This window comes from Elephas maximus, chromosome 19 (assembly GCF_024166365.1).
Source record: "Elephas maximus indicus isolate mEleMax1 chromosome 19, mEleMax1 primary haplotype, whole genome shotgun sequence".
In the NCBI taxonomy this organism is placed as follows: domain Eukaryota; kingdom Metazoa; phylum Chordata; class Mammalia; order Proboscidea; family Elephantidae; genus Elephas; species Elephas maximus.
This window is the reverse complement of record NC_064837.1, coordinates 35092032-35118138: the sequence shown is the minus strand read 5'-3', so window position 1 is coordinate 35118138 and position 26107 is coordinate 35092032. Positions and strand designations below refer to the sequence as shown.

Below are 26107 nucleotides of genomic sequence, written 5' to 3'. Positions count from 1 at the left end.
AGGGTTGAGAAGGTAGAGTGTTGACATGTCGTGGGGTTGTTAACCAATGTCATACAACAACGTGTGTACTGTTTGATGAGAAACTAGTTTGTTCTGTAAACCTTCATGTAAAGTTCAAAAAAAAAAAAAAAAAAAACCTAAAAACAAAAATAAAGAGGTCTTTTGCAGCGTATTTGCCCCATGCAGTGTATCCTTTCATTTCTTGACTGCTGCTTTCATGGCTGTTGATTGTGAATCCAAGTAAAATGAAATCTTGACAACTTCAATCTTTTCCCCGTTTATCATAATGTCACTTATTAGTCTAGTTGTGAGGATTTTTGTTTTTTTCATGTTGAGGTATAATTCACATTGAAGGCTGTAGTCTTTGATCTTCATCAGTAAGTGTTTCAAGTCCTCTTCACTTTCAGCAAGCAAAGTTGTGTCATCTGCACAATGCAGGTTGTTAATGAGTCTTCCTCCAATCCTGATGCCCTGTTCTTCTTCATATAGTCCAGTTTCTCAGATTATTTGCTCAGCATACAGGTTGAATAAGTATGTTGAAAGGATACAACCCTGACGCACACTTCCCTGACTTTAAACCATGCAGTATCTCCTTGTTCTGTTCGAATGACTGCCTCTTGGTTTATTTACAGATTCCTCATGAGTACAATTAAGTGTTCTGGAATTCCCATTCTTTGCAGTGGTATCCATAATTTCTCATGATCCACACAGTCAAATGCTTTTGCATAGTCAATAAAACACAGGTAAACATCTTTCTGCTTTTCTCTGCTTTCAATCAGGATCTTTCTGACATCAGCAATGATATCCCTTGTTCACATCCTCTTCTGAATGCTTGAATTTCTGGCAGTTCCTTGTTGATGTACTGCTGCAGCTGCTTTTGAATGATCTTCAGCAAAATTTTCCTAGCATATGATACTGTTTGATAATTTCCACATTCTGTTGGATCACCTTTCTTTGGAATAGGCAGTTATAGATCTCTTCTAGTCAGTTGGCCAGGTAGCTCTCTTCCACATTTCTTGGCACAGGTAAGTGAGCACTTCCAGCACTGCATGTGTTTGTTGAAACATCTCAATTGGTATTCTGTCAATTCATGGAGCCTTGTTTTTGCCAATGTCTTCAGTGCAGCTTGGATTTCTTCCTTCAGTACCATCAGTTCTTGATCATATGCTACCTCCTGAAATGAGTGAACGTCAACCAATTCTTTTTGTTACAGTAACTCTGTGTATTCCTTCCATCATCTTTTTTTTTTTTTTTATAATAACTTTTATTAAACTTCAAGTGAACGTTTACAAATCCAATCAGTCTGTCACATATAAGTTTACATACATCTCACTCCCTACTCCCACTTACTCTCCCCGTCTTGAGTCAGCCCTTTCAGTCTCTCCTTTCTTGACAATTTTGCCGGCTTCCCTCTCTCTCTATCCTCCCATCCCCCCTCCAGGCAAGAGTTGCCAACACAATCTCAAGTGTCCACCTGATATAATTAGCTCACTCTTCATCAGCATCTCTCTCCCACCCGCTGACCAGTCCCTTTCATTTCTGATGAGTTGTCTTCGGGGATGGTTCCTGTCCTGTGTCAGCTGAAGGTCTGGGGAGCATGGCCGCCGGGATTCCTCCAGTCTCAGTCAGACCATTAAGTTTGGTCTTGTTATGAGAATTTGGGGTCTGCATCCCACTGATCTCCTGCTCCCTCAGGGGTCCTCTGCTGAGCTCCCTGTCAGGGCAGTCATCGACTGTGGCCGGGCACCAACTAGTTCTTCTGGTCTCAGGATGATGTAGGTCTCTGGTTCATGTGGCCCTTTCTGTCTCTTGGGCTCTTAGTTGTCATGTGGGCTTGGTGTTCTTCATTTTCCTTTGCTCCAGGTGGGTTGAGACCAATTGCTGCATCTTAGATGGCTGCTTGTTAGCATTTAAGACCCCAGACGCCACATTTCGAAGTGGGATGCAGAATGATTTCATAATAGAATTATTTTGCCAATTGACTTAGAAGTCCCCGCAAACCATGTTCCCCAGACCCCCGCGCTTGCTCCGCTGACCTTTGAAGCATTCATTTTATCCCGGAAACTTCTTTGCTTTTGGTCCAGTCCAATTGAGCTGACCTTCCATGTATTGAGTGTTGTCTTTCCCTTCACCTAAAGCAGTTCTTATCTACTGATTAATCAATAAAAAACCCTCTCCCACCCTCCCTCCCTCCCCCCCTCGTAACCACAAAAGTATGTGTTCTTCTCAGGTTTACTATTTCTCAAGATCTTATAATAGTGGTCTTATACAATATTTGTCCTTTTGCCTCTGACTAATTTCGCTCAGCATAATGCCTTCCAGGTTCCTCCATGTTATGAAATGTTTCAGAGATTCGTCACTGTTCTTTATCGATGCGTAGTATTCCATTGTGTGAATATACCACAATTTATTTACCCATTCATCCGTTGATGGACACCTTGGTTGCTTCCAACTTTTTGCTATTGTAAACAGAGCTGCAATAAACATGGGTGTGCATATATCTGTTTGTATGAAGGCTCTTGTATCTCTAGGGTATATTCCTAGGAGTGGGATTTCTGGGTTGTATGGTAGTTCTATTTCTAACTGTTTAAGATAACGCCAGATAGATTTCCAAAGTGGTTGTACCATTTTACATTCCCACCAGCAGTGTATGAGAGTTCCAATCTCTCCGCAGCCTCTCCAACATTTATTATTTTGTGTTTTTTGGATTAATGCCAGCCTTGCTGGTGTGAGATGGAATCTCATCGTAGTTTTAATTTGCATTTCTCTAATGGCTAATGATCGAGAGCATTTTCTCATGTATCTGTTGGCTGCCTGAATATCTTCTTTAGTGAAATGTGTGTTCATATCCTTTGCCCACTTCTTGATTGGGTTGTTTGTCTTTTTGTGGTTGAGTTTTGACAGAATCATGTAGATTTTAGAGATCAGGCGCTGGTCGGAGATGTCATAGCTGAAAATTCTTTCCCAATCTGTAGGTGGTCTTTTTACTCTTTTGGTGAAGTCTTTAGATGAGCATAGGTGTTTGATTTTTAGGAGCTCCCAGTTATCGGGTTTCTCTTCATCATTTTTGGTAATGTTTTGTATTCTGTTTATACCTTGTATTAGGGCTCCTAGGGTTGTCCCAATTTTTTCTTCCATGATCTTTATCGTTTTAGTCTTTATGTTTAGGTCTTTGATCCACTTGGAGTTAGTTTTTGTGCATGGTGTGAGGTATGGGTCCTGTTTCATTTTTTTGCAAATGGATATCCAGTTATGCCAGCACCATTTGTTAAAAAGGCTATCTTTTCCCCAGTTAATTGACACTGGTCCTTTGTCAAATATCAGCTGCTCATACGTGGATGGATCTATGTCTGGGTTCTCAATTCTGTTCCATTGGTCTATGTGTCTGTTGTTGTACCAATACCAGGCTGTTTTGACTACTGTGGCTGTATAATAGTTTCTGAAGTCAGGTAAGGTGAGGCCTCCCACTTTCTTCTTCTTTTTCAGTAGTGCTTTGCTTATCCGGGGCTTCTTTCCGTTCCATATGAAATTGGTGATTTGTTTCTCTATCCCCTTAAAATATGACATTGGAATTTGGATCGGAAGTGCGTTAAATGTATAGATGGCTTTTGGTAGAATAGACATTTTTACTATGTTAAGTCTTCCTATCCATGAGCAAGGTATGTTTTTCCACTTAAGTATGTCCTTTTGAATTTCTTGTAGTAGAGCTTTGTAGTTTTCTTTGTATAGGTCTTTTACATCCTTGGTAAGATTTATTCCTAAGTATCTTATCTTCTTGGGGGCTATTGTGAATGGTATTGATTTGGTTATTTCCTCTTCGGTGTTCTTTTTGTTGATGTAGAGGAATCCAAGTGATTTTTGTATGTTTATTTTATAACCTGAGACTCTGCCAAACTCTTCTATTAGTTTCAGTAGTTTTCTGGAGGATTCCTTAGGGTTTTCTGTGTATATAATCATGTCATCTGCAAATAGTGATAACTTTACTTCTTCCTTGCCAATCCGGATACCTTTTATTTCTTTGTCTAGCCTGATTGCCCTGGCTAAGACTTCCAACACGATGTTGAATAAGAGCGGTGATAAAGGGCATCCTTGTCTGGTTCCCGTTCTCAAGGGAAATGCTTTCAGGTTCTCTCCATTTAGAGTGACATTGGCTGTTGGCTTTGCATAGATGCCCTTTATTATGTTGAGGAATTTTCCTTCAATTCCTATTTTGGTAAGAGTTTTTATCATGAATGGGTGTTGGACTTTGTCAAATGCCTTTTCTGCATCAATTGATAAGATCATGTGGTTTTTGTCTTTTTTTTTATTTATGTGATGGATTACATTAATGGTTTTTCTGATATTAAACCAGCCTTGCATACCTGGTATAAATCCCACTTGATCAGGGTGAATTATTTTTTTGATGTGTTGTTGGATTCTATTGGCTAGAATTTTGTTGAGGATTTTTGCATCAATGTTCATGAGGGATATAGGTCTATAATTTTCTTTTTTTGTAATGTCTTTACCTGGTTTTGGTATCAGGGAGATGGTGGCTTCATAGAATGAGTTGGGTAGTATTCCGTCATTTTCTATGCTTTGGAATACCTTTAGTAGTAGTGGTGTTAACTCTTCTCTGAAAATTTGGTAGAACTCTGCAGTGAAGCCGTCCGGGCCGGGACTTTTTTTTGTTGGGAGTTTTTTGATTACCGTTTCAATCTCTTTTTTTGTTATGGGTCTATTTAGTTGTTCTACTTCTGAATGTGTTAGTTTAGGTAGGTAGTGTTTTTCCAGGAATTCATCCATTTCTTCTAGGTTTTCAAATTTGTTAGAGTACAATTTTTCATAATAATCTGAAATGATTCTTTTAATTTCATTTGGTTCTGTTGTGATGTGGTCCTTCTCATTTCTTATTCGGGTTATTTGTTTCCTTTCCTGTATTTCTTTAGTCAGTCTAGCCAATGGTTTATCAATTTTGTTAATTTTTTCAAAGAACCAGCTTTTGGCTTTGTTAATTCTTTCAATTGTTTTTCTGTTCTCTAATTCATTTAGTTCAGCTCTAATTTTTATTATTTGTTTTCTTCTGGTGCCTGATGGATTCTTTTGTTGCTCACTTTCTATTTGTTCAAGTTGTAGGGACAGTTCTCTGATTTTGGCTCTTTCTTCTTTTTGTATGTGTGCATTTATTGATATAAATTGGCCTCTGAGCACTGCTTTTGCTGTGTCCCAGAGGTTTTGATAGGAAGTATTTTCATTCTCGTTGCTTTCTATGAATTTCCTTATTCCCTCCTTGATGTCTTCTATAACCCAGTCTTTTTTCAGGAGGGTATTGTTCATTTTCCAAGTATTTGATTTCTTTTCCCTCGTTTTTCTGTTATTGATCTCTAGTTTTATTGCCTTGTGATCTGAGAAGATGCTTTGTAATATTTCGATGTTTTGGACTCTGCAAAGGTTTGTTTTATGTCCTAATATGTGGTCTATTCTAGAGAATGTTCCATGTGCGCTGGAAAAAAAAGTATATTTTGCAGCAGTTGGGTGGAGAGTTCTGTATAAGTCAATGAGGTCAAGTTGGTTGATTGTTGTAATTAGATCTTCCGTGTCTCTGTTGAGCTTCTTGCTGGATGTCCTGTCCTTCTCCGAAAGTGGTGTGTTGAAGTCTCCTACTATAATTGTGGAGGTATCTATCTCGCTTTTCAGTTCTGTTAAAATTTGATTTATGTATCTTGCAGCCCTGTCATTGGGTGCGTAAATATTTAATATGGTTATGTCTTCCTGATCAATTGTCCCTTTTATCATTATATAGTGTCCTTCTTTATCCTTTGTGGTGGATTTAAGTCTAAAGTCTATTTTGTCAGAAATTAATATTGCTACTCCTCTTCTTTTTTGCTTATTGTTTGCTTGATATACTTTTTTCCATCCTTTGAGTTTTAGTTTATTTGAGTCTCTAAGTCTAAGGTGTGTCTCTTGTAGGCAGCATATAGATGGATCGTGTTTCTTTATCCAGTCTGTGACTCTCTGTCTCTTTATTGGTGCATTTAGTCCATTTACATTCAGGGTAATTATAGATAAATAAGTTTTTAGTGCTGTCATTTTGATGCCTTTTTATGTGTGTTGTTGACAATTTCATTTTTCCACATACTTTTTTGTGCTGAGGCGTTTTTCTTAGTAAATTGTGAGATCCTCATTTTCATAGTGTTTGACTTTATGTTAGTTGAGTCGTTACGTTTTTCTTGGTTTTTGTCTTGAGTTATAGAGTTGTTATACCTTTTTGTGGTTACCTCATTATATACCCCTATTTTTCTAAGTAAAAACCTAACTTGTATTGTTCTATATCACCTTGTATCACTCTCCATATGGCAGTTCAATGCCTCCTGTATTTAGTCCCTCTTTTTGATTATTGTGATCTTTTACCTATTGACTTCCATGATTCCCTGTTATGTGTATTTTTTTTTTTTAATTAATCTTAATTTGTTTGTTTTTGTGATTTCCCTATTTGAGTTGATATCAGGACGTTCTGTTTTGTGACCTTGTGTTGTGCTGATATCTGATATTATTGGTTCTCTGACCAAACAATATCCTTTAGTATTTCTTGTAGCTTTGGTTTGGTTTTTGCAAATTCTCTAAACTTGTGTTTGTCTGTAAATATCTTAATTTCGCCTTCATATTTCAGAGAGAGTTTTGCTGGATATATGATCCTTGGCTGGCAGTTTTTCTCCTTCAGTGTTCTGTATATGTCGTCCCATTCCCTTCTTGCCTGCATGGTTTCTGCTGAGTAGTCAGAACATATTCTTATTGATTCTCCCTTGAAGGAAACCTTTCTTTTCTCCCTGGCTGCTTTTAAAATTTTCTGTTTATCTTTGGTTTTGGTGAGTTTGATGATAATATGTCTTGGTGTTTTTCTTTTTGGATCAATCTTAAATGGGGTTCGATGAGCATCTTGGATAGATATCCTTTCGTCTTTCATGATGTCAGGGAAGTTTTCTGTCAGAAGTTCTTCAACTATTTTCTCTGTGTTTTCTGTCCCTCCTCCCTGTTCTGGGACTCCAATCACCCGCAGGTTATCCTTCTTGATAGAGTCCCACATAATTCTTAGGGTTTCTTCATTTTTTTTAATTCTTTTATCTGATTTTTTTTCAGCTATGTTGGTGTTAATTCCCTGGTCCTCCAGATGTCCCAGTCTGCATTCTAATTGCTCGAGTCTGCTCCTCTGACTTCCTATTACGTTGTCTAATTCTGTTATTTTATTGTTAATCTTTTGGATTTCTACATGTTGTCTCTCTATGGATTCTTGCAACTTATTAATTTTTCCAGTATGTTCTTGAATAATCTTTTTGAGTTCTTCAACAGTTTTATCAGTGTGTTCCTTGGCTTTTTCTGCAGATATCCTAATTTCATTTGTGATATCATTAAGCATTCTGTAAATTAGTTTTTTATATTCTGTATCTGATAATTCCAAAATTGTATCTTCATTTGGGAAAGATTTTGATTCTTTTGTTTGGGGGGTTGGAGAAGCTGTCCCGGTCTGCTTCTTTAAGTGGTTTGATATGGATTGTTGTCTCCGAGCCATCACTGGGAAACTAGTTTTTCCAGAAAATCCGCTAAAAAAAAAACTGCAGTCAGATCCCTATCAGAGTTCTCCCTTTGGCTCAGGCTATTCAGATGTTAATGAAGCCACCTGGGAAGGGTGGGGGAGGGAACAGAGAGATAGGAGAGTAGCACCTCAGAATATAGCCAGAGTTGCTTGTCTTGCTTGGAATGACTGTTATATCTGAGATTCCCGCGGGCGCGTCGCCTATGTGTGCTGGCTGTGTGGAGATTGCCCCCGGGGGGTCTGGCCCGCTGGAGTCACGGTCAGATCCTCCGCTTCCAGCCCCACGCCCAGCGTCAAGGCTCCCCTACTGGGACGGTGCACTCTCAACTCCAAAATCAGTCGCTGCCTCCCGGGGACTTCTCGTCTCTCCAGCCGCGTGGCCGTGCCGCCCCCGTGAACTAGGTGGGCCCCCTCCCGGGGTTAGTTCAGATGGGTGGAGTAGCTCCCTGTGCTTGTGCCGCGACCGAGTGTCCTGGCTGGAACGCTGTTCTCCCCACTCCAATACCAGTCGCTGCCTCCCGGGGACTTCTCCTACCGGCTGCGTCCCACGCCGCCCGCGCGACCCGGCTGGTCCCCTTCCCGGGGTTAGTCCAGGGGGTGGAGCAACTCTCCGTGTTTATGGCGTACCTGCGTGCAGTCCTAATCCCTGCGGGACGGTTCCCCGGCTCGGATGCTGCTCTTTCTGCTCCAAGATCAGTCACTGCCTCCCGGGGACTTCTCCTACCGGCTGCGTCCCACGCCGCCCGTGGAACCAGCTGGTCCCCCTCCCGGGGTTAGTTCAGGGGGGTGGAGCAGGTCTCTGTGCTTGTGCCGTACCTGACTGGTACGCTGGCTCCAGGCTCTGGAAACAATCGCTGCTTCCCCGTATTAGTTCGTTCTCCGTCTCTAAATCTGTGTTTGTTGTTCAGGGTTCGTAGATTGTTATGTATGTGATCGATTCACTTGTTTTTCCGTGTCTTTGTTGTAAGAGGGATCCGAGGTAGCGTCTGCCTAGTCCGCCATCTTGGCTCCGCCCTCCTTCCATCATCTTTTGATGCTTCCTGTGTCATTCAGTATTTAGTTCATAGAATCCTTCAGTATTGCAACTCGAGGCTTGAATTTTTTTTTTTCCAGTTCTTTTCAGCTTGAGAAATGCTTGAACATGTTCTTCCCTTTGGTTTTCTGAGTCCAGATCTTTGCGCGTTTTTGTAATACTTTACTTTTTCTTCTTGAGCAACCCTTTGAAATCTTCTCTTCTGACATCCATTTTGGTCTTTTCTTTCTTTCCTGTCTTTTTAATGACCTTTTGCTTTCTTCATGTACGATGTCCTTGATGTCATTCTACAACTTATCTGGTCTTTCGTCATTAGTATTCAATGTGCCAAATTTATTCTTGAGATGGTCTCTAAATTCAGGTGGGATATACTCAAGGTCATACTTTGGCTCTCGTGGACTTGTTCTAATTTTTTTCTGCTTCAACTTGAACATGCATATGAGCAATTGATGGTCTGTTTCACAGTCAGCCCCTGGCCTTGTTTGATGATATTGAGTTCTTCCATTGTCTTTTTCCACAGATGTAGTCGATTTGACTCTTGTGTATTCCATCTGGTGAGGTCCATGTGTATAGTCGCCATTTATGTTTTTGAAAAAATGTATTTGGAACGAAGAGGTCACTGGTCTTGCAAAATTCTATCCTGTGATCACCGGCATCGTTTCTATCACCAAGGCCATATTTTCCAAAAACTGATCCTTCTTTTTTGTTTCCAACTTTATAATTCCAATCATCAGCAATTATCAATGTATCTTGATTGCATGTTTGATGAACTTCAGACTGCAGAAGTTGGTAAAAATCTTCAATTTCTTCATCTATGGCCTTAGGACTTGGTGTGTAAATTTGAATAACAGTCGTATCATTAACTGGTTTTCCTTGTAGGCATATCGACATTATCCTATCATTGACAGCATTGTACTTCAGGATAGATCTTGAAATGTTATTTTTGATGATAAATGTAATGCCATTCCTCTTCAATTTGTTATTCCCAGCATAGTAGACCCTATGATTGTCTGATTCAAAATGGCCAATAGCAGTCCATTTCGGCTCACTAATGCCTAAGATATTAATGTTTATGCATTCCATTTCATTTATGATTTCCAATTTTCCTAGATTCACAATTGTACATTCCACATTTCTATTATTAATGGATGTTTGCAGCTGTTTCTTCTCATTTTGAGTCATACCACATCAGCAAATGAAGATGGCAGCTCAGCTGAAACCTGTCCATCATGGGTGACCCTGCTTGTATTTGAGTAGTGGTGGCATAACTTCCAGTATCACAGCAGCACATAAGCCACCACAATATGAGAAACTGACAGACGTGTGGTGCTAGAAGTTTAGAACAGACAAACACAATTAATTTGTGAATTCGGTCTGCTCTGCTCTCTCTGGAACCAGAGACCAGGTTCCCACACTGTGTTGATGTTCCAGAAGCTGAGAGAAGAAAGTGTATCAAGGGAGAGAGAATGCAGTCAAATGCTCCTGAATGAGGCAGACCTGAGACTAGACTGTAGGATTTAGCAATAGGTAAGTTACATTGGTGATGTTCCTAAGAGATGTTTCAGTAAAGTTGTGCTGTTAATTCCTTCTGGTCATCAGGAAAGATAAGGAAGGTATTTACTACTAAGCTGTCTTCTTTTTGTGGTCTTGTGGCATTAGTGCTAGTCTGATCTTTGGTAAATGTATAACATCTAGTTTGCTCTTTGTAGAAAACTTAGGATACTGTTCAGTTTTGCATGAATGTTAACCTGGTCGGTGTGAACAAATGATTGTTAAGATAACACTGACGGCAGCAATAGGAAATGAGGTTTCTGCTATGAGAGCCCAAATCCCAGAACTTCGGGAACTAGGAATTGGTAGGTAACATTTAGAAAAGCTAACTAAGATATCTGTGATGTGTGGGTATTTCAATGTTGACTCCAGGTGGTATTCCTAGAGGCTGCTGTAGAAAGAAAGAAAATAGCTTAAAGAGGAAAATATCCAGCCCTGATTTTAACTCCATTTAGTCCACTAAGCAAAAGAATACTAAGTCAGGGGGTGAATTTGCCTTCTTTATTTTTAGTTCAATGTGCTATTCTAGATTTAAAATACGTATGATTAAGTGGGGGGAATGATCAAAAATTCAAGATTTAAGTACTGTCATTCCAGCAAGGGCATACTGATATGTGGGCTGAGATGAGGCTGCTCCAGACAAGTGTCTCTCAATGTTAATTGATGGAAACTTCCCACCTTCAACAATTTTTATTACCTTAGAGATAATATGCCAAGACTGCTGAAACACAGCTGTGGGTGCTGTGCAGACGCCCACATTGCCAGAGTCAGGAAGGATGTACTTTTAAACCTCTAATTTATCTAATAACGTCTTCAGTGATTTGTGTAGGTTTGGCATTGTGATGAAAATGCTTCCCGGCTTGGATTATAACAAGAATTCAGTTTGCACTCTTAAAATGTATATTGTCTTAATATTCACGTGGAAGATACTAACAAGTCAACTTAGAAGAAGATCTAACTAAAATATTATCCTGTCCATCTAACAGGACACCACCCATGGTATTTGAAAATGAATGAGATTTAAATGTTTTGTGCTAGAAGAGTCTATCTATTGTGTTTCAGGTTTATAACAAGATGGCAGTCTATAGTGGTGAAAAAGATTCATACTTCAATTGAATATGAATCTCATATTCAATTTTCTTCTAACTTCTTTACTTTTCTATAATGGAGAATGTTAATTGATTGAACTGATGTCAGCCTTTAGAGTAGAAATGGAATAATAAATTCTTGTAAGTAAATATTTTAAAAGATATAGGAAATAGTACTCTCTTGTTTGAAATATAAAGTTTTATAACAGTAACAATATTTTATATGAATTTATGGTATAAGTGTGTCTTGTCTTTAAGGAAATAAGCTACACAAAATCTGAAGGAACCTTTAACTAGTGGATTCACTGCAAAGGATAATAATAAGAATCCATATATAATAATTTACTCTGGCACACACTATATAGTTGAAGGAAACGGTACAGATTCTCTTATGACTTGACGCCATTATGAAATCTAAAGAAATCAATGTTTATCTACAATGTAAGAGATGAATGTGCTCAATACTGACATTTTTCTTTTTTATGCTGATCCACTAATTCTGATAATGATTTGGGTAGTTCTCACAATGATTTACCATCACCTGCCTGTCTGTTGTTCTGTGGTGGGTTGTGTGTTGCTCTGGTGCTAGAAGCTATGCCACCAGTGTTTCAAATACCAGCAGGGCCACCCATGGTGGATAGGTTTCAGTGGTGCTTCCAGACTAAGACAGACTAGGAAGAAGGACCTGGTGGTCTTCTGAAAAAATTGGCCAGCGAAAACCTTATGAAGAGCAGTGGAACATTGTCTAATATAATGCCAGAAGATTAGCCTCTCAGGTTGGAAGACACTCAAGATGCAACTGGGGAAGAGCTGCCTCCTCAAAGTAGAGTCGACCTTAATGATGTGAATGGAGTCAAGCTTTCGGGACCTTCATTTGCTGATATGGCATGACTCAAAGTGAGGAGAAACAGCTGGAAATATCCATTATTAATCAGAACGTCGAATGAATCTAGAAAAATTGGAAGTCATCAAGAATGAAATAGAACACATAAACATCGATATCCTAGGCATTAGTGAGCTGAAATAGACTAGTATTGGCCATTTTAAATCAGTCAGATGATCTACTATGCCAGGAATGATCTACTACATTCCTCTGAAGAGGAACGGCGTCACATTCATAGTCAAGAAGAACATTTCAAGATCTATTCTGAAGTACAATGCTGTCAGTGATAGGATAATATCCATACCCCTACAAGGAAGACTAGTTAATATGTCTATTATCCAAATTTACACACCAAGCACTAAGGCCAAAAATGAAGAAATTGAAGATTTTTACCAACTTCTGCAGTCTGAAATTGATCAAACATACAATCAAAATACATTGTTAATTATTGGTGATTGGAATGCAAAAGTTGGAAACAAAGAAGGATCAGTAGTTGGAAAATATGGCCTTGGTGATAGAAGCGATGCCAGAGATGACATGATAGAATTTTGCAAGACCAATGACTTCTTCATTGCAAATACATTGTTATAAACAACATAAATGGCGACTATGCACAATAGACCTCATCAGATGGAAAATACAGGAATCAAATAGACTACATCTGTGGAAAGAAACAATGGGAAAGTTCAAAATCATCAGTCAGAACAAGGCCAGGGGCAGAATGAGGACCAGACTATCAATTGCTCCTATGGAAATTCAAGTTGAAGCTGAAGAAAATTAAAACAAGTCCACAAGAGCTAAAGTATGACCTTGAGTATACTCCACCTCAATTTAGAAACCATCTCAAGAATAGATTTGACACACTGAACACTAATGATTGAAGACCAGATAAGTTGTAGAATGACATCATGGACATCATACATGAAGAATGCAAAAGGTCATTAAAAAGATGGGAAAGAAAGAAAAGACTGAAATGGATATCAGAACAGACTCTGAAACTTGTTCTACAGCAGCAAAAGCAAATGGAAGAAATGATGAAATCAAAGAGCCAAACAGAAGATTTCAAAGGGCAGCTAAAGGAGACAAAGTATTAAAATGAAATGTGCAAAAACTTGGAGTTAGAAAACCAAAAGGGAAGAACATGCTCAGCATTTCTAAAGCTGAAAGAACTGAAGAAAAATTCAAGCCTTGAGTTGCAATTTTGAAGGATTCTATGGACAAAATATTGAACGATGCAGGAAGTATCAAAAGAAGGTGGAAGGAATACACAGAGTCACTGTACCAAAAAGAATTGGTTGACATTCAACCATTTCAGGAGGTTACATATGATCAAGAACTGATGGTATTGAAGGAAGAGGTCCAAGCTGCACTGGAAGTAAAAAAAAAAAAAAAAAAGGCCCAAGGAATGATAGAATACCAATTGAGATGTTTCAACAAACACATGCAGAGCTGGGGGTGCTCACTTGTCTATGCCAAGAAATTTGGAGGAAAGCTACCTGGCCAAATGACTGGAAGAGATCCCTATTTGTGCCCATTCAAAGGAAGGTGATCCAATAGAATGCAGAAGTTATCAAACAATATCATTAATATCACAGGCAAGTAAAATTTTGCTAAAGAGCATTCAAAAGCCATTGCAGAAGTACATCGACAGATGTACCAGAAATTCAAGCTGGATTCAGAAGAGAACGTGGAACAAGGGATATCATTGCTGATATCAGATGGATCTTGGCTCAAGGCAGAAAATACTAGAAAGATGTTTACCTGTGTTTTATTGAATATGCAAAGGCATTTGAATGTGTGGATCATAACAAATTATGGATAACTTTGCCAAGAATGGGAATTCCAGAACACTTAATTGTGGTCATGAGGAACCTGTACATAGATCAAGAGGCAGCCGTTCAGAAAGAACAAGGGGATACTGCATGGTTTAAAGTCAGGAAAGGTGTGCATCAGTGTTGTGTCTTTTCACCATACATATTCAATCTGTATGCCGAGCAAATAATCTGAGAAGCTGGATTATATGAAGAATGGGGAATCAGGATTGGAGGAAGACTCATTAACAACCTGCATTATGCAGATGACACAGCCTTGCTTGCCGAAAGTGAAGAGGACTTGAAGCACTTACTGATGAAGATCAAAGACTATAGCCTTCAATATGAATTACACCTCAACATAAAAATTCTCACAGCTGGACCGATAAGCAACATCATGATAAACTGGGAAAGGACTGACGTCAGGATTTCATTTTACTTGGATCCACAATCAGCACCCAAGGAAGTGTATTGCATTAGGCAAATGAACTGCAAAAGACCTCTTTAAAGTGTTGAAAACCAAAGATGTCACTTTGAGGACTAAGGTGGGCCTGGCCCAAGCCATATTTTCAATTGCCTCATATGCATACAAGGAAACCCTGGTGGCAGAGTGGCTAAGAGCTATGGCTGCTAACCAAAGGTCAGCAGTGAGAATCCACCAGGCACTCCTTGGAAACCCTCTGGGGTAGTTCTACTCTGTCCTATAGGGTCGCTATGAGTTGAAATCGACTAGACAGCAATGGGTTTGGTTTTTTTTCTTTTGGTTTTCATATGCATACAAAAGCTAGACAGTGAATAAGGAAAACCAAAGAAGAATTGATGCCTTTGAATTATGGTGTTGGTGAAGAATGTTGAATATACCATAGGCTGCCAGAAGAATGAACAAATCTGTCTTGAAAGAAGTATAGCCAGAGTACTCCTAAGAAGGGAAGATGGCAGACTTTGTCTTATGTAATTTGGACATGTTATCAGGAGGGTCCAGTCCCTGAAGAAGGACATCATATTTGGTAAAGTAAAGGGTCAGCAAAAAAGAAGAAGACACTCAATGGAGATGGATTGACACAGCACTGGGCAGTTTCATTTTACTGTACATACGGTTGCTAAAAGTTGGAACTGACTTGACAGCACCCGATAATAACAACATAATGATTTAACATCTGTCTGCTTCTTAAATACTGCCCTCAGATACTACTGTATGGCTTTTTAAATGTCTCATTTGGGAAAAGACTGATTTAAAATAACACAAAGACAATTTGTATAAACTGGCAACTACTGAACTACTGAAGGTCATTAGAATGCAGTTATATGTATAACTCAAAATCTTCCACCAAGTATGTTTTGGGTTGTGGTTATTTTTGAAATAGAATTGAGATGGCAAGGCTGACTTAGATCAATAAATATTTTGAGGATAAAGATGACGTTAGCCACCGTGAGCCGCAGGGAAGAACAATCAGAACGTTCACGAATCTGAATTTTGTGGGTGTTTTGGTGTGTTTGAAGAACACTTACTGTTAGCTTACAGCAAGACCCTGTGATTGGTTTACAGAGCTCAGTTTATGAAGCTTTAATACAGCCTGGATTTCTGCTTTATAATATCGAACATTGAGAAAGTCAATACATACAGAAATCCAAATATGCATTTATGTATCCATTAACATATAGCTTTAATGAAGTGCAGTGTTTTACTTATATAACTAAACTTAAAACTTATAACCCTAATTAATGACTTTGCTAAATCATCCATAATTTATACATAAAATAGACATAAAATATACTAGGAATTTTTTAAAAATCTATGAATAGATAAAGTCTGTACTCTGATGCCTAAAGCAAAGAAAGTAACAAATTGGTGTGTATGAAAACACATTTCCTTTTGTTCTCAGGATGTGAATTTTTTGAATACAGGAGAGGTGAATACTTCAGAAATATCTGTTAATATATACAAGTAGGAAAGAATCATTCTTGGACTATATTTGAGGGTCCTAACAAGATTATCTTGACTTTAAAAGAGCCAGTTCCCAAAAATGACGCCCACTGTAAAAGTTAAAAAGAATTTCAAATCATATACTTCAGCAATGTTCTCAACACATTAACATTTGAGACCCTAGTTCTCCATTCTGCCATGAGCACTGGCCCTCCTTTGATACTTGCTACACTTACTACATTTGCTAAACTTTAAGACCTTCTGCATCAGGATCTTTCACTCATTGTATGACAAATGAAAGAAAGCAGTCTGCTATGTTATTATCATGTTAGTCATTCCTGGTAATTCTTTTAAAAATGACAAGCTTTAATGATAAGCTTTTATTTGAGTTGTATCAAATATTCTTTGATGTGACTATGTTTTAATATATATTTGCAATTCTGATTTTTCAGAAATAATCACCTTCAATTCAGAGTCAAAACCGTAAGAAGTTATTCATGCTAAGTGTTAGAGCTTTCTGACATGTAGGAATAGCTGATGTGGGTGAAGCGTCTAGCTTGATGTTTTACATCTAGCTATTAGTCAGCTAATCTTCCTCTCTACTTCTCTGAAAATATTTTCATTCTGTCTGACGAAAAGTAAAAAAACTGCGACTAAAAATGTATTACAGGTGACACATTAATGAGACTAATGGTTCTTGCCTTATTCTGTAAAGTTTTCATATTCTTAACTGGTGAACCTGGTTCCAGATAGTTAATTAAGGTATTGTTATTATACAAAAGATGCCTTTTTTTCTTTTGGAACTCTGGGGAGTGAAATTACAATGATGGGTTTCAGATCAATTTTTAATACAAATTTAAAAAACAAACAAAAGGACCAAACAAATAACTATGTATGAAAAGTCCACTGAGGTAAAATATTTGGAATGTGTCCCATTCATCAGAGTAAATCATGACAGAAAGGAAAGACAAGAAATGCTCACAGTTTAAGTCTATGAAGGAAATTTTTGGCTCATGAAGAAAAAATTCAGTTAACCTTGATAGCACGAAAGGAGAAACGTTAACACTGTTTATAAAGCATTTGGACTTCAAAGGGATTCTATCAATTTATTTCATAATTGTTAAAGGGCAGTGACTTTCAAAGCATTTTTTTTTGTCACCATAATTAGGACTGAGCACATACACATATATACATATATATTGGAAATAATACTTAACTTTACCTTATGTGATACACCCTATTCTATTTCTTTTTTTAAAAAAAGTGTTGGTCACAATTCACAGGTTGATTTTATTACCCACCAGTGGATCACCACCTGCAATTTGAAAACTGCCAATGAATGATAGAGAATTTCTATATATATATATATATTTTTTATTGGAGACAGCATTTAAATATTGCCATTGTATCTGTTTCTGAACCATTCACTTCCTTGGTCTTATCTAGACCTTGTTATCACCAAAAATTGCACCAGTTCCAAAATCCTATATACAAGCATCCTGCTTTCAGACTACAACAATCTATCCGTCTGGGTTATGTGCTCAAGTACTCTTACTACAATTCTTTAATTATACTTAGACCACATTTATTTGCTCCTCATGTCTGTTCTTTCTTAGCCATGGTTCAACAGTATAATCACAGTCTTAAAAACAATCAATTCCCATGTTTCTTCCTTGCTTTCTTTATAGCACTCACCTGCAGAACACCATTTTTAACAAAATTTTTATTGTGCTTTAAGTGAAAGTTTACAAATCAAGTTGGACTCTCATACAAAAATTTATAAACACCTTGCTATACACTCCTAATTGTTCTTACCCTAAAGAGACAACACACTCCTTCCCTCCACGCTCTCTTTTCGTGTCCATTTGGCCAGCTTCTGACCCCCTCTACTCTCTCATCTCCCCTTCAGACAGGAGATGCCAACATAGTCTTATGTGTCTACTTGATCCAAAAAGCTCATTCTTCACCAATATATCATTGTCTATCCCATAGTCCAGTCCAATCCCTGTCTGAAGAGTTGGCTTTGGGAATGGTTCCTGTCTTGGGCTAACAGAAGGTCTGGGGACCATGACCTACGGGGTCATTCTAGTCTCAGACCATTAAAGTCTGGTCTTTTTATGAAAATTTGGGGTCTCCATCCCACTATTTTCCTGCTCCCTCAGGGGTTCTCTGTTGTGTTCCCTGTCAGGACAGTCATCGGCTATAGCCAGGCACCATCTAGTTCTTCTCATCTCGGGCTGATGTAGTCTCTGCTTTATGTGGCCCTTTCTGCCTCTTGGGCTCATAACTGCCTTATGTCTTTGGTGTTCTTCATACTCTTTTGCTGCAGGTGGGTTAAGACCAATTGATGCATCTTAGATGGCCGTTTGTTAGCGTTTAAGACCCCAGAAGCCACTCTCCAAAGTGGGATGTAGAACGTTTTCTTAATAGATTTTATTATGCCAATTGACTTAGATGTCCCCTGAAACCATGGTCCCCAAACCCCCACCCCTGCTACACTGGCCTTCAAAGTGTTCAGTTTATTCAGGAAACTTCTTTGCTTTTGGTTTAGTCCAGTTGTGCTGACCTCTCCTGTATAGTATGTTGTCTTTCCCTTCACCTAAAATTGCAGGACACCATTTCTTAATGAACTAGTCAATTCTTTCTACCTACCCATGTGCCGGCACATGAACATAGAGGGAGAAAATCATATCACCAGGAAGATTGGTTTCATTTAAAAATTATCTCAAACTTCCAATAATCTCATAACACTGCCTGGCAGTTCTACAACTCTCTGATGTGACTATTTCATATCCATTTTCTCTTTCTCTCCTTCCCACTGTGTTTTCTACCCTCACCAACCAATGGATAATCTAGCCCAGTGGTTCTTAAAGTGTGGTCCCCAGACCAGAAGCATGAGCAACACCTGGAAACTTGTTAGAAATGCAAATTGTCAGACTCCACCCTGACCTACTGAGTCAGAAACTCTTCAGAAGGGGCCCAGCAATCTGTTTTAACAAGCCCTGCCGGTGATTCTGATGCATGCAAAAGTTTGAGAACTACTGATCTAGCCTCATACTTCATTGAGAAACCATCCTTTAGAAGTAAGCTCCAAGAGGGTGAGGATTTTGACTTCTTTGTTCATATGGATACTGAGCAGCTCCTGGCACATCCAAAAAAACCAAACCAAACTCGTTGCCATAGAGTTGATTCTGACTCACAGTGACCCTATAGGACAGAGTAGAACTGCTCCATATAGTCTCCAAGGAGCACCGGCTGGATTCAAACTGCCGACCATTTGGTTAGCAGCCATAGCACTTAACCACTACGCCACCAGGGTTTCGTCCTGTCACATCGTAGGGCTCAATAAGTATTTGTTGAATCAAACCATTAGATAGATGGGAACTCCCTTTATTTTCCTACTAACAAATCTAGAAGCCTATCTGCACAGTACCCATTTTCTTTCTTCCTTTTCCAACTCAGGAAATAAACCTCATTCTATTAAACCAGTATTTCCACATGTGGATTGTATTCATCCCTTCTTGACCTCTCAAGAATTTGGCTCCTTTGGTCATCCTCTCTGTCCTGCATTATCAGTCTTTCTTTACTGTATTATTTCCTTTTATATACAGTCAGACTGTACACCATCCTAAAACAACAATAAACTTTCCATATCCCTATATCACCTTTCAGTCACTGCTCATTTCTGTTTCCCCTACTGCCAGTTCTCCTTGCCTCCCAATCAGTAATCAAACCATTCTAGTCTGACTTTCATCTCTACTATTTGATGGTTCTTGACAAAGTCACTGAATTTTTTAAAATGTCTTTATTGAGATATATTTACATACCATAAAAATTACCCATTTAAAGTATACAATGGTTTTAGTATAGTCACAGAATTGTTCAACCATCTGCACAGTCTACTAAGTTTTGAACATTTTTATCACCCCAAGAAGAAAGCCCATATCCACTAGTCTCTCAGTTCCCCATATTTCCCCCACCCCCACCCTGGGCAAACCATAATCTACTTTCTGTCTATATAGATTTATCTATTTTGGACATTTTGTATAAATGGAATCATACAATATGTGATCTTTTACTACTGGCTTTTTTCACTTAGCATAATGTTCCCAAGGTTCTTCCATGTTGTATCATGTATCAGGATTTCATTTCACTTTACTACTGAATAATGTTCAATTGTATGAATATACTACATTTTGTTTATTCATCAGTTGATGGACATTTGGATTGTTTCTACTTTATGGCTATTATGAATAATGCTGCTATCAGCATTTGTTTACAAATTTTTGTATAGACTTATATTTTTATTTCTCTTGGGTATATACCTAGGAGTAGAATTGCTAGGTCATATGGTAACTCTATATTTAATCTTTTGAGGAACTGGCAGACTGCTTTTTAAAGAGGCTGCAATATTTTCCATTCCAACCAGGAGTGTATGGGGGTCTAATTTCCCCACACCCACACCAAGACTTGTTATTGTCTGTCATTTTGGTTCTAGCCATCCTGGTGACTATGAAGTCGTACCTCATTGTGGTTTTGATCTGCATTTCTCTAATGACTAATGTAATGATTTGAGCATCTTTTTATATGCTTATTGGCCATGTACACATTTTTTGAGAAATATCTATTCTAATCCTTTGTGCATTTCTGAATTGGGTTATTAGTCTTTTTATTATTGATTTGTAAGAGTTCTTTATATAATCTGGACCCTAGATTTCTGGATTATCAGATTTATGATTTGCAAATATTTTCCAGTTTTGTGGGTTGTCTTTTCACTTTCTTGATATCATTTGTGGCATAAGATTTTAAATTTTGATGTAGTCCAATTTACCATATTTTTTATGCAAACAACACATGCTTTCTACATTTGTATGCCAACTTCACCCTCCCCCTTGTAATTACAGCACCACAATGCCGATTTTTTTTTTTACGTGTTGCTGTAAAAAAATTAGCATAGCAAAATGACTTCTGATCCTTCTTGTTTCCAACTTTCACATTTCAATCACTAAGTAATTATCAGTCCATCTTGAATGCATGCTTGATCAATTTCAGATTGGTCTTCCTTGTAGGCATATGGATATTATTCTATCACTGATATAGCATTGTACCTCAGGATAAATCTTGAAATATTCTTTTTGATGATGAATGCAATGCAATTTCTCTTCAATTGTCATTCCTGGCATGGTAGACCATATGATTTTCAGATTTAAAATTGCCAATACCAGTTCATTTCAGCTTACTAATGCCTAGGATACTGATCTTTATGCATTCCATTTCATTTCGTACAACTTCCAATTTTCCTAGATTCATACTTCGTACATTCTATGTTCCTATTACTAATGGATGTTTGCTGCTATTTCTTCTCATTTTGAGTTGTGTCACATCAGCAAATGAAGGTCCTGAAGGCTTGACTCTATCCATGTCATTAAGGTTGACTCTACTTTGAGGAACCAGCTCTTCCCCAGTCGTATTTTGAGTGCCTTTGGACCTGAGGGGCTCATCTTCTGGCACTATATCAGACACTGTTCTGCTGCTATTCGTCAGGTTTTTACTGGCCTTTTTTTTTTTTTTTTTCAGAAGCACACCACCAGGTCCTTCTTCCTAGTCTGTCTTAGTCTGGAAGCTCCACTGAAACCTGTCCACCATGGGTAACCCTGCTGGTATTTGAAATACCGGTGCCATAGCTTCAGCATCATGGCAACATGCAGACCACCACAGTGTGACAAACAGACGAATGGTGTATGTTAAATGTATTGCTATCTAATTCTTTCTTAAAGTAGCCTTTTATTTTTCTCTTTCAGTAATTGCCCGTCCTTTTTGGCTGCTGCTTTAGCCAGAGCCACGTCAGATGAAGTCCTTCAGAGTGATCTTTCTGCACATTATATACCAAAGGAAACGGACGGCGCAGAAGGGACTGTGGGTGAGTGCCTCTCTACATTATTTGTTTAAAAATACTAAGATCTTCACATATTTAGTGATCCACAGAAATGTCTAAAAATACTACATCTCATTACATTTATCCAACTCGTTGATTATATAATGGTAGCAAGAGAAAAAAATGAAAAAAAATTGTTTTAATAAATCACTAAAAGGAAAGAAGTGGAGAAAAATACTGATATATATTGAGAAAGATACGGTGGTATATGGAGGGTAATTGGCGCAACAGGAGGTTGTCATAAGTAATATCTGGATAAATGGAAAGAGTAAAGTAGGGAATGTGACAACAGAACAGAACTGATGACTAGGTGGGAGGAGGGGGAGTTTGAGGAAAACCCATTTAAAATTTTTAGTTTACATTCAAGAATCCAAGTAAAAAATCAGATATGAAAATTCAAGAAATCAGTTGTAACAAAGCTTATTAATTATATCAAATTTTATATCTACCAATACAGTTCTTTAAGACAGATATATGTGATTTAATGGCATGGATTGTTGTACATCTTTTTTTCAGGGCAAATGATGAGGCTCTATTTATTATGAAGGCAAATTTATTAATGTATTAGGATTATACATATTTGACAGACTCTAAAGGAATGCTGTTGTATTTTAAAATAAGGGAATTACTACTCAAAATTATGCAATATTTCTAATATTTCATGTTATTCCAGTTTAAGCATTTGCCTTTAAACGAGGTACTGAATGAATCAGAGTAGCTAGATTCCAGACAATGAGAAAGATACAGAAGTAAACATTCCTGTTCTTCCTTTATTTCTACATTTGTTTTTGACAGAGAATTGGCAAGGAATGAATTCCTTGGCTTGTTTTTATTGATAGTAACTGATTGACCTGGAACCAAGATGTTCCAGAGTCAAATTGGATGGAATTCCTGCTACAGTGCACTGGTCTTTCCTCTGGTGCTGTTGCATAAAGTAAAAGCCCTATAATGAAAAGAGGAGGGAGATTAATTCTGCTTCACTGCAGCCAGGATGACGGCTGACTCAGCTCCAGCTCAGTACAGTGACATTAACGACTAATGAGTAATTTACAGCTGTGAGGGGGTGGACTGCTACTTTGGACAATTTTCTCTTTTTTGCACCCCTTTTTCATTTTATTTTTCCATTTCAAGTAGCAATTATTTATGTACTGATGTCCTACACCATTCCCTGTAGATGGAGAATAATGTAGCAAAACTGAAGTGTTTCCTTACATGCCTACTTTCTAAGGGTTTTTCTTTTGATGGATATCATTGGTCATTCTGATTTTATGTTTTTCCAAGAGATTATCACTGGACATTTCTGAATGTTTCCATACCATTACTGTGATTCAGGTAGATCCGCTATAATTCTAACCCATTTGAAAACCCTTAATCAATTTAACAGAAATCACTTCAGTGTGAACTGCGCTGAGGAGAGAATCTCTGCAGAGCATATTATGTTTATCCATACTTCAGATTGGGCAAATGAGCATACTGAATAAGGCAAGCTGTTTCTGGCTTAGAGACACTGGAGTCCCCCACCCACTGCCTTTTGTCCCTCCATTTTGCTGTTTCCAAAAGCAGACTTTTTATTTAAAAATCCTTAACTTAAAAGTTCTTTTCATGTTTACATCATTCCCAGCAGTGACCTTGATAAGTGATCTGACTTGGTTCAAATTTAGTTTAGCAGATATAACTTCTGTCCAGACAACCTGAAACCAATTTGAAATATCCAACGTAAAAATTAGAAACAAGAAGGGGAAATGATTACTAATCAATCAAGAGGAAATTAAAATAATTATGAAAACTTTGTGTAAATAAATTTGTAACTCTCTAGATGTTTTCTAGAAAAATATAAATTAACGACATTTACTTAAGAAGAAAGAGATTGAGAAAATCCTCAAGGAGCTGTCTCTCCCAGAAGGATAAGTGCCAGGTAATTCCACAGGTGAACATTTTCAAACTGTCAAAGGCAGATAACTCCAATGCTTTTTAAAATTAAAGTTCCAATTGCATAGAGATGGAAGGAAAATCTGCATAGCATTACACTGATACCAAAACCTGCTTCAGACAAAACTAAAAAAGAAAACAAGACCAGTCTTAGTAATCAAAAACTCTTAAGTAAAATATTTATATAGAGAGTACAACAGTTAATTCATTCAATGAGTATTGAGGGTCTACAAAATGCTTGGCACTGTACTGGGGAAACAGGAGTGAATAAAACAAAAATACTGGAAACTCTATTAGCATAACATATATCAACATTCCAAAAGAAAGCACCCAAAAACAACTCAAAGAAAGCACAGTCATCTGTAAACATGCCAAAAGAATCATCTGATAAACTTCAATATCCATTCTTAATTTTTAAAAGATTCTTAAAATAGGAGTAGATGGGTACATTCCAGACATGGTAGGACAAAATCTGGCTCAAACAAAAATCTAGAATTTATGCTTCATAATGATGAAGAATTCTCATTGTATCACTCAATTTTTTTTGTTGGAAATGACCAAAAACACAACTTAAACTGGCTTCAGCAAAAGAGAATCGATTGGTTAACCTCCAGGGTTAGGGGGCCTTCGAGCAAAGCTAGATTCAAGGCTCGAAAGCATGTCATCAGAACTTGGCATTTCTCCAACTCTCCGCTCTATTTTATCGTCAGGCTCCATGAGATATTAAGTTGGTTGCTAGGAATGCCAGGCCTTCATCTACCAGGTTCAAGTTGAGCAGGAAAAAAAAAGGCTTTTCTCAGTTGCTCTTACATAAGTCCCAGGATTCACTCTAATTGTCCCAACTTGGGTCATTTCCCATTCCTGAGCCAATCACTGTGACTCCAAAATGCGACTCTTTAATTGGCTAGACCCAAATCACATGTTCTACCCCCAGATGCATATGGATGGAGAGTAGAGGAGGAAATGTTACTGGAACAAGGGGAAATGTTCGTTATGTGGCAAATAACACATTAATGCAAGGTTCTGACTAAAAATGGCAAATAAAATAGGAATAAACTGAGATATGTGAAGGACCAATGTTAAAGCTGTATTGAGCAACATAAAAAGAGGACTTAAATCAATGAAACAATGTAACTTGTTCCAGGATAAGATTCAGTATGAAAAAGATGTCAGTTTTTCCCAAATTAATCTATAAATTCAATGTGATTCCAAACACAATGCCAACAGGTTTCCTCCTAAAACTTGGCAAAATGATTGTAAAACTCATCTGGAAGAATAAACATGGTGAACTATACAAGCAAAATCTTTTAAAACTAAAGAGTCCTCCTGATACTAAAACATAAAACTACAGTGATTTAAAGATAATGGTACCATTGTAGAAACAGACGGAGAGATCAGTGGAAAAAAATAGAGGATCAAGAAGCATGCAAATATTTTAATATTTTAACATTTAATTTATTATATCAGTTTGCTTATTATTCAACCAACACCTAATGAGCCCCTGCTATCTGCTGAGTATTATACTATGACTAATCATAGTATGATACTCTACAGCTCTAACTGGAAGATAAAGAGCATGGGTTTTAGAGTTTGGTAGACCGGGAATTAAGACTGGTTTTAACTATTTGTGAAATATTTTGGAGTCCCTAGAACATAGCTTTGAGTTGGAATCGACTCGATGGCAATGGGTTTGGGCTTTTTTTGTTGTTGTTGTTTTAGAACATAGCAAACAATAAATGTTATCTGTTTTACAAAATATGGTAAAAGTTATAATAAATGCCATGAAAAAAAGTATAATGGGGCACAAGGGAGGGAGCCACTGGGCGAGGGTATAGATAGATCTAGTGGTACTGCTTCCTCTAACCAATTTAATTTGTCTACACCAGCACTGTCCAATAGGATTAATTTTACAATGATGAAAATGTTCTCTAGCTGCAGTGCCCAATATGGTAGCCACTAGCCGCATGTGGTTATTGAGCACTTGAAATATAGCTAAGGCAATCAAGGAACTAAATTTTAAATGTAATTTAATTTTAATTCATTTAAATTTAAATAGCCACATGTGGCTAGTGGCTACCTGATTGGATGGTGCAGGTCTATATAATAAAAATAATATACAGGAATGATAACAAAAGTTTATATTATTATCTGGGAATTCAGAAACTATCCTGATAGTTAACATCAGGTGTTTTCCCCTACCCCTTCCTCCCTCAAAGTTCTGAATCCACTTGGTTGCCTTGCAATCCTCCATTGTGATTGAGTCAAACAGGACACACCCATGTCAGAGTTTGCATTTGGGGGCTATGCTGCTGTAGAGACCAGGTGGGTTAGAGTGATACAAGGAACTGGCTGGCAGAAAGAGGGAGTCTCCAGCAGCTGGTGCTTA

At 37.8% G+C, this 26107-nt stretch overlaps 1 protein-coding gene across 1 annotated transcript in view; it reads left to right on the top strand.

The window, feature by feature from the left end:
• Positions 1-26107, top strand: part of PPM1E (protein phosphatase, Mg2+/Mn2+ dependent 1E) — a 213980-nt gene that overhangs the window by 170014 nt on the left and 17859 nt on the right. Inside the window, exon 2 of the mRNA XM_049861207.1 lies at positions 21659-21777. Within this exon, the coding sequence (XP_049717164.1) occupies positions 21659-21777 (119 nt within the window). The remainder of the gene's footprint in view (positions 1-21658; positions 21778-26107) is intronic.